Genomic DNA, 10,174 nt, shown 5'->3' with positions numbered 1-10,174 from the left:
TACTAACATTTTTAAAGTCGAGTTACATTCGTAAAGACGGTAAAGCCGATGTTATAGAAAATCTCGAGTCCGTTAAAGTGCACGAAGAATGTCGAAAACAATACGCGAGATTTGATCGAGTTAATCCACAAGACACTTTTAACCAGCCACCAGTTCGATCACCCGTTAAAGCGAAATTGCGGTCCACTAAACCAACATTTAATTTTAAAGAGTCGTGTTTTTTTTGTGAAAAAAAAATAAATGACGCATTTTTAATAAATGAACGGAAAAACCCGGCGAATAAACGTTCTAAAGTGTACAATGTCCGAAGTTTATCGTCACGTGAAAAAATAATAGAGAGGGCTGTAGAACGAGGTGATGATATTGGAAAAACGGTTTGGAAAAGAGTTATCAGTGAACCAGATCTAGTATCCGCTGAGGCCATTTATCATCACGATTGTTACGTAAGTTATTTTTTAATTACTGCTACTTCGGGACAAAAAAGGGGACGACCAAAACAGGAGAATATATCTGAAGCTATGGATACTATTTTTGATATTATTGAAAATAGTGAAGAATTTCAATTTTCAATTTCTGATTTAATCGACCAACTTAATGGATATAAACCAGACGTAAGGACTGTGAAATCGAGGTTAATCGAAAAATATGGCAATAACGTTATTATTTCTGAAAATTCGAACAAACAGCCTATATTATGTTTAAGATCATTTGGTGATAAACTGTTAAATGAAAATTGGTATTTCAATAGAAATACAGATGCTCAGGAAGAACGTTTGCGAATTATTAGTGCAGCTGCAGAAATAATTAGGGAAGATCTATGGTCACAGGTTCATGAATGTTCATCTTACGAATCACCTATTGATTTTCTAAAGAATGTCGATAGTGTTGTACCAGATTCCCTAAGAATATTTTTAGAGAGTATAATTTTGAAAAAAAAAGTCACAAAAAGAAAAGATCCAAAAAAAATGTACTGCAATTGCACATTCAATAATGTCTGCAACAAGGCCCAAGTCATTTATATCACCTCTACAACTCGGTCTTTCTGTATTTTTACACAGAAAATTTGAGTCAAAAAATATTATCAATATTTTGTCGAGTCTCGGATTTTGCTCAATATATTATGAAGCACTATTATTTGAAGCATCGTCTATATCTCACCCACAACCAGATATTTTACCAGATTCATTTACACAATTCGTTTTCGATAACGCCGATTTTAACGTTAATACTCTAGACGGTTTACACACGTTCCATAGCATGGGTGGTATACAGTGTGTTACACCTAGCTCTGCTGTTTGTCCTACAAGTAAGATAAATCGATTGAAAAATTTACCATCAGCAGAAAGTATGGGTAATTTCAGACAAATAACGTTTAAAACTTTCGAACCTACTAATAATGAAGGTCTTAAAAACGTAATTTTTGATGATATAATTAATTTTTCTACTGTACTTGAATACGTAATATCTCAACCTCATCTACTTTGGATATTGGGCAAATTTATGAACATTCCTGTTATTCCAGGATGGTCTGCATTTATGGCAGAAATTACAAAAAATGAACCATTTTCGCGAACAAGCATACTTCCACTCCAATTTGTAAACTCTCCGCCTAGTAATTACGATACTATGTATACAGTTTTAAATTTTGCATCAAAGAAATGCACATTGATGGATCAAAACACCTGCTTCGTCACGTTTGATCAACCACTTTATATCAAAGCTCGCGATGTAGTCGAAAAACTCCAATGTTGTCGAATGTGATAGTGAGGCTTGGAGGTTTTCATTTACTCATGTCATTTATGGGCGCAATCGGGTACATAATGACCGGTAGTGGTTTGAAAGAACTTTTTAGTATTATTTATGCACCAAACACCGTCGAAAAAATGTTTACTGGCCATGCATATGCAAGAGCTGTTAGAGGACATGGGTTGGTACATTTAGCTTTATCAAAAATTATTTTAAAATCAATTGAAATCAACGATACAGAGAAGGGACAAATTATTGATATACTAAAAAATTTTTCTTCGGAACCACCTCTACTTGACGAAATCTGCAATGAAAACAATATGTCACAGTTAAGTGAAAAATTGAAAGTACAACTATGTAATCTAGAAAAAAATGGCGCTACTTCTAAACTATGGGTACAATATTTTCACATGGTATGTTTAATGAAAGAATTTATAATGGCAGAAAGAATGGGTGACTGGAATTTACATATTCAATGTATACAAAAAATGTTACCTTTTTTCCACGCTAGTGGACATTTTCCCTACGCAAAAGCATGTCAATTGTATTTAAATGATATGGCAAATTTAAAAAATAAAATGACCAAAAACGAATATGTTAAGTTTGTTGACCAAAGCAATTTTACAATAAGGCGGACAAATAAATTTTGGTGTGGAAATTTTACGGATATGACCATTGAACAGACATTAATGCGATCAATGAAAACAATTGGAGGTTTGACGCATGGCCGAGGAATAACTGATAGCACCTTGACAAAATGGGTTCAAGGCTTACCATCGGCTCATGATGTATGTGAAACCTTGGAGAAATATTGTGGTGTTTATATGGCCAATTCCGAACAACATGTTGACGCGCGGCCCTCACGTATTTCAAGAGATGAAAGTGATTTGAAAAAGCTACTTGAATGGTTCTCGTCTCATCCACCTTTTCCGACAGTAAATAATATTATGTCAATAGCTACTGGTATTGTAGGAGACAAACGAGTAAATTGTTATAAAGCCAACGAAATAGGCTTAATCGAAATGAAAAAGATGATTGGACGCACCTATGGATCCGTGACGCTTAAGAGGAGCAGTAGAGTATTGCCTCTGGGGATTATGACATCTTCCGTGAAAATAAGGGATGAATTAACCAATTGACCCCCTGTTATTGTTTCAAAGAATTTCAATTATGAAACAAAATGATGAAGAATTTAAAACGTGTTTTAATTATGAATTATCTCCATACCCTCTTTCGTTGCTTTTTGAAGGTGGTATGCGAAAAACTAAAAAATCTGTGTTATACGATTACATATAACCAACAGAGAATACAAATGTTGAATTAAACTTCAAAACGTATGTTGTAGATGGAGGTTTTCTCTTACATCGAGTAATTTGGCAAATAAATCAAACTTTTGAAAAAATTTGCCAATTATATGTATTTTATATTGAAAAACATTTTGGAAAAAAAGTATCAATCGTATTTGATGGGTACAATGAAAGTTTACGAAGTACAAAAAATGCAGAATGTCATCGACGAATAAGAAATACTTCAGCAGACATTTTATTCGACGAAAATATGGTTTTGACAATTGCTCAAAGTTCATTTTTATCAAATCAACAAAATAAAAGTAGATTCATTAAAATGTTATCTAAATACTTGGAGAATAATGGTTACACCGTTTTACAAGCAGCTGATGATGCCGACACAATGATAGTAAATGAGGCGATTTTAAAAGCAAAAAATGAGCATGATGTCATTGTAGTTGGAGAAGACATAGACTTACTGGTTTTATTGATTGCTCTTACTCCTGAAGAAAAAATATCATATTTTTAAAACCTGGGAAAGGAAATAATGAAAAACATATTTACTTCACTCAAGAAGCTCAAAAAATAAATGGAATTAAACAATCTATTTTATTTTTACACGCGATAAGTGGTTGCGACACTGTTTCGTGTTTTTTTAATGTTGGAAAAATTAAACATTTTAAATTATTAGAAAAATATCCGGACCTTCAACAAGTCATATCCATTTTTAATAATCCATATTCATCACAAGACGAAATTTTAAAATCAGGTAAACATTATGTTTTAAAACTTTATGGAGCACCCGATGAAGAACATTCCATCAATAACTACCGTTATACTTCTTTCGTCCGAAATGCTTCAAAAACAAAATTTAATTTAGCTGCACTTCCTCCTACACAGGAAAGCTTAAAACAGCATTTATTCCGAACATTTCACCAGGTGCAGACATGGTACGGACGTGAAATTAATGCAGAACATTGGGGATGGAAATCAACAAGTGACGGATTACAACCAGTTTTTACAAATGATGAACCAGCGCCAAAAAGTATTTTGGAAAATATTTCTTGTGGTTGTTTGAAAAACTGTGGATCGGCGTGTGGCTGTCGGAAACAAGGGATGAAGTGCTCAGTTGCATGTAAAACATGCTACGGTGAATCATGCTCAAATTCTCGCATCTAAATTCAACCAGATGACCAGTTTAGCGATTCCGATTCAGATCAAGAAGACGTCACAACAACAAAGCGGATAAAAAGTAAATATAATTAAAATTAGAAAACTGTATATATAATACTGTATAGTAGGTATATAATAATTTATTTTTTTCAGTTTCAGTGGAATATTTATGATTACGAAGAGGAAACAACAGTGGAAAAAGAAGAAATACAATTTTAAAATATGTAAATATTTATCATGTAGCTATAATGTTTTTTTTTGTTTTACTCTATTGTTCCTAACCTAATGTTTTTTTAACAAAATAATACATTTAATAATATTTTAAAATCATGTCACTTTATTTATCCTATAATCTTAAAAAAAAAATGTAGTTTATGATACAAATGTATACTATTCAGTATTTACAAAAATTTATATAAGAACTGCAGACAATATCTACAAAGAAGAATGAATATAAAAAGTATAAAAGGTTATATCAATGTTATAAAAAATACCAAATGAGGTAATTTATTAATAATAATATATTTCAGCAATACTTCATACAATATAATAACACGAAACTAAACATATATATATATATATATAATATACATATATTCTACATTCGAACCGTTTGCAAAATACGTGTATACTATATAGGTACACGTCATTATAATAGCGCGCGGCGCCTCATTCTATGACGAGCGGATGGACTTTGTCGCTTATCTATTACACTTACGCTAAAAGTGTATAAGTCCTTTCTTGTCAAAAAATTTACGATCTTCAATTTATGTGAAAGCTATTTTTATCATAGAATTAATAAATTTAGAGATATTGTAAGAAAACCATAAAAAAGTGAAAAATTTCACCTAAAATCCAAGATGGCGGACGGTTGCGGACCTCGGAGGGATGGCGCATTTTTTTTGGTCAATCAGGGCTCCAAGACGAAACTTTTTGCAAAGTTTCAAAACTTTAGTATTTTTTGCAAGGCAACGCGTTTTTTGGAGCCCTATGACTGGACTAAAAGATCATAGAAAACTAATTAGGGCAATAGACAATAATAGCCAATAGCTAAATAAAATATACACGACCGTTACGACCACAAGTATAATATTTTGTATTATTATTTATTACTCTATGGCACAACTCCGCAAACCCCCACCCAGGGTACTATCACAGTCTAGTCGCTGTGACAGCCCGGCGCGAATAGTTAAGGTCTATTTACATATAACCGTTCCGTGTCCGTTCCGTATCCGCACCGTCCGTTCAGTATCAGTGCAAAAGTATTTACACATAACCGTTCCGTGTCCGATCAGTATCCGTTGTCCGTGCCCGTTCAGTGCAGTTAAAACCTAACTACTGAACACACGAACGTTTTTTACATTTCATTTTTCACTGTTGTTTTGGCTTTTGGGTATTTGAAAAAAATTATAATATGACTGGAAGTGTAGACGAATCGCTAGAAGATCTAGCAGTACTTGCCTTGCTGCTGGATGAAGAGGAAAAGAACAACAAACAAAAAAGGATTTGGGTTCATGATTTATGGAAAAAAAGAAAAATTGAAGGCGAATTTGCAACTTTGTATGGAGAGTTGGTAGATCACGAAACAAAATTTTTTGAATATTTTCGAATGTCACAGTACTGTTTTAATTTATTATTAAGTAAAATTGAACATGATATAAAAAAACAAGATACTTTTTGGAGACCAGCAATAACACCAAAAGAACGATTAGCTGTCTGCCTGAGGTATGTATACTGTATAGATAAATATGAACCTACTTACAACCAAACTGTATGCAATTACAATTTGACTTAACAATATTATATTTTAATTAATTAATTTGAGAATAATAAAATTAATCATACAATATATTTCTTAATTATATATCTAAAGTAGTGTATAAAATTTTAAGCAATTTAAAATTTAAAAAAAAAAAACTTAATAACAATCAATTCAACAAACATCATATTTAAAAGGTAGGTAATTTTATGTGATATTATTGTATATTATCTTTATTTGAAAAATGTGCAAAATATTTAGCAGCTGACTCATTTTCTTCTGGATTTTTGTATAGTTTTGTTTTTGGATGTTTAAATTTATTATTTGACTGTGGTACACACACATTTGCATGTAAATTTGAGAATATTTCTTGCTGCGGTTGTATACTGGTTTGATTTGAAATATTTCGATCAAACTGTGGACGTGAAGATGACAAAGTTGGTATTAACATATCTTGGGTCCTTTGTAAATGTCTCAGATTTTGAGTAATACTCATATATGAACCAATATTTTTGTTGAGAAATGGAGATGGTGGTGGAGATGAATACAGAGTTGAAGTTGGTGTTAAAGTATCGTTTAGTACAGGTACATTAGTAGAGTTTTGTGAATTATTTGACACAAATTGATGAACGAACTGTGGAGATGGTGTGGATGAATAATCAGATGTAGTTGGTGAGCTAATATCATGTGGTGTTTCTATAACATTTTTCGTATTACTAATTGAAGCAACGTGACTGACTTGTGGAGAAGGTGGTGAAGAATAATAATTTGATACACTTGGTGATGGCATCTCTTTCTGTAATTGAGTACTAGGATACGTATTGTGGTTAAGATGTTGTGCAGAACTTGATGGAAAGTTTTGATTAAACTCTCGACTAAGCTGTTGCTGAGGTGGCAGCGATTCTCAACCGGGGGGGTCGCCAACAATTTTTTTAGGGTCGCCAATTCATGTGGGAAAAAATTGTTTCACTTAGAATCTTATAATTAAATTTAAATTTAATATTATATCCGATATGGTGTCATAAAAGTTGTTTTTTTCTTTTCTTGGTCTACAATCATTTGCATTTCATATTCTTGAACTATAGAAAAAATTTTTGATTTCACTATGTTTAAATAGTATGGCGTAAATGATTTGAGTGTGGGTGAAAGGCCTGCTAAAAAAGCATCGACAGAATGGGTTTGTGTAGTATTAGCTATATCATTTTCTCTTTTTTGCATTATATACTTCATTAAAGTACTTGAAGCCGATTCCGGAGTTTTGGTTGTACGTTTTTTTGTACATTTGCGAACTGCAGATTGATATTCTGGAGTTTTTGGTAATTGATCTTCACCATTAATATTAATCTCAATATTTTGAACTGTGCTAACATTTTCCACATCGTCCTCACTGTCATTACTAGAATTCTCTAAATCATCGTTATTCACATCTTTTAAATTTCCTAAAGTATCCCTCTCTTGTAAATGGGGCTTTAAAAACTGAAGCTGATCATCATATTTATATTTTTTAATTTTTTTAAATGCTTGACCACTTGTTGTTTTTTTAATAGATTTTCGATAGTTATCCCTAATGCTATTCCAGCGAGTTTTGCATATTTTTCCTAAAAAAAGAGATTAAATATCAATATTTATATAAAATTTAAAAAAAATATATTTATTTTATAATTCACTGTTTAAAATTAATTTTTTTTTCATTAGATTTTAATTTGATAAATGTTGTCAAAGTCGAAAAAAAAATTGTACTTATTTATTTTTAAAATTTTTTTAACTGTTATTGTAAAAACATATCAGAAGCCTTGTATTAAAGTTTTAGGTTGAAGAAAATCGAAGTAGTTTTACTGCCCCAAACGGACGATGACATACAAAAATTAAAAAATTAAAATAAAAAAAAACATTATTGTAAATTGAATACATTCATCGCTTCCTCAGAATCTAATATAAGTATAATATATTTATAATTATAAAAAATGTTTGTTTTTTTATTTAGGTTTTTAGCGACAGGAGATTCGTTTAAGACAATTTCCTTCAGTTACCGCCTAGGTCACGTAACAGTTTATAAAATAGTAATTGACACTTGTCAAAGTATAGTAAAAAATTTGATGACTGAATTTATGCCTCAACCAACTGAAGAACGATGGAAACAAATCTCCAATGATTTTTGGAACGTTTGGAATTTTCCTAACTGTTTAGGAGCGCTAGACGGCAAACATGTCACTATCCAAGCTCCCGCAAATTCTGGATCTAATTTTTTTAACTACAAAAAAACGTTTTCAGTTGTTTTGCTAGCATTAGTGGATGCAAATTACAATTTTATAGCAGTAGATGTGGGTGCTTACGGTAAAAACATCGATGGTGGTATATTGGCACATTCTAGTTTAGGAAAATCATTAGAAAATGGTTCATTAAATATTCCTAATGATGAAATTCTAACAAATACCAATATTTCTGCACCGTACGTTATACTAGGCGACGAAGCGTTTCCACTGAAAACGTACTTAATGAGACCGTATCCTGGGAAGCAACTTGACGAATTGTCCAAACGAATTTATAACCATCGAGTTTGTAGAACACGGAGAGTAGTCGAAAATTGTTTTGGAATTCTAGTACAAAAATTTCGTATTTTTAACAGAAGGATACAGTCTAAACCAGAAAATGTGGACTATATTATTTTAGCAACTTGCGTTCTTCACAACTATATAAAAAAATACAGCAATTGTACCAATGAAGTTTTTCAAAATATAAATGAACCCGTTTCAAATATTACTCTAAATAATATACCTATGCAAGGCGGTGGAGCTGGACGGGCAGCGTTTGCAACACGAGAATTATATAAAGATTTTTTTAATTCTCCAGCAGGGTCTGTACCGTGGCAAAATGAAAAAATTTAACAACATAAAAACGCATCTATTATTAGGTACTTACTACTATTTAATTTTACTGTGTATTACGTCTTAATATAGGTACTTATTATTATATTAATTCAGCAAAAATAATAATTATAAGTTATTTTTTAACAGTTGTGTTTTTTAAAATTTAATAACTTAAAGTTTTTTATGTAAATGACATACCTACTATTGTCATTAGCGACTAGCAGTTGTTCATTTCAAATGTGTACCTATATCAATTATTAAAATATAATCTTGAATATGCTATAATATGCTTGTATTAAATTTATCATTTTTACAATTTATTAATTTTTTAAATTAAATAATAATTTAACTATAAATTCTTAATAGTTGTTTAGTAAAAACATGTTATCTATACTAAAAAAATACATAATCAAATACTAACAAATACCACTTACCTGTTAGATTTATTTCATTTCCAATAGAATTCCAAATTTTGTCTTTATGAGCAGTATCCATATATTTTGGGTGTGAAAGGTCGTATAATTCTATATGAGAACGAACCATTTCTATATTTTTTTCGTCGGCATTGGTACACATGATTTCAGATTTTGGTGTATAAGTTTTTGAAAAAACAACTTTTTAATAACTTTTTAAACTTTTTTAAATTTTACAAATACGTCTTGCGAGTAGGTAAGAACAAACCGATCAAGCTGTCAATTGGCACTGACGGTTGTTTACACTGTTCCGTATTTTTCATATCCGTATCAGTGAAATTCCCCAAAACATTGTCTCCGACAAATCTAAAATTACGGACACGGAACGGATACTGAACGGACATGTGTAAACATGCCCATTTCATAACAAGTAAACAAATTTAAAACGCCGGACACGGAACGGACGGCACAGACACGGAACGGTAATGTGTAAATAGACCTTTACAAATAAATTGTTTCTTGTTTATATCGCGACTTTGGAAAAACCAATATAAACCATTATCTTTATCTTTAGTTGTCGATTAGCTTAGCATGTCGGCCTGTTATCCTTACACCAAATTATAAAAATAATTTTTATTTTAAAAACATACAACTAGTCGCATACCTATTGCAATATTTATCAATTTTATCTGACGCTTGGAGACTGGAAACTGGAGTCACTGCCATAATTATTATTAATAATAATATTGTTATGCGACTATTATAAAGTTAAAAGTATTAATCATAGAACAAGTTATTCTGTGTATTAATGTACGTTATTGGATGGCTATGCAGCACTAACACTAGCTGGTAATTGGTATGCGAATATTGATAAAAATCTATTCATTACGACAATATTCACGCACCTTTGTACAGTGACACATCTAAATA

General features: G+C 31.4%; 1 protein-coding gene across 1 annotated transcript; it reads right to left on the bottom strand.

Annotated features, from left to right (window-relative positions):
• Positions 1-6,181: 6,181 nt before the first annotated feature.
• Positions 6,182-9,407, bottom strand: LOC149063172 (uncharacterized). Its single transcript, XM_089217876.1, has 3 exons — positions 9,266-9,407; positions 6,972-7,562; positions 6,182-6,870 (listed from the first exon to the last, which is right to left on the bottom strand). The coding sequence occupies exons 1-3, from the start codon at positions 9,405-9,407 to the stop codon at positions 6,182-6,184; spliced, it is 1,422 nt and encodes a 473-aa protein (XP_089074002.1).
• Positions 9,408-10,174: the final 767 nt, after the last annotated feature.

Source organism: Diuraphis noxia, unplaced genomic scaffold (genome assembly GCF_037042655.1).
Source record: "Diuraphis noxia isolate RWA-SAM2 unplaced genomic scaffold, SU_Dnox_SAM2 contig0001, whole genome shotgun sequence".
Taxonomy (NCBI): domain Eukaryota; kingdom Metazoa; phylum Arthropoda; class Insecta; order Hemiptera; family Aphididae; genus Diuraphis; species Diuraphis noxia.
This window is presented reverse-complemented; position numbering and strand designations above follow the sequence as displayed.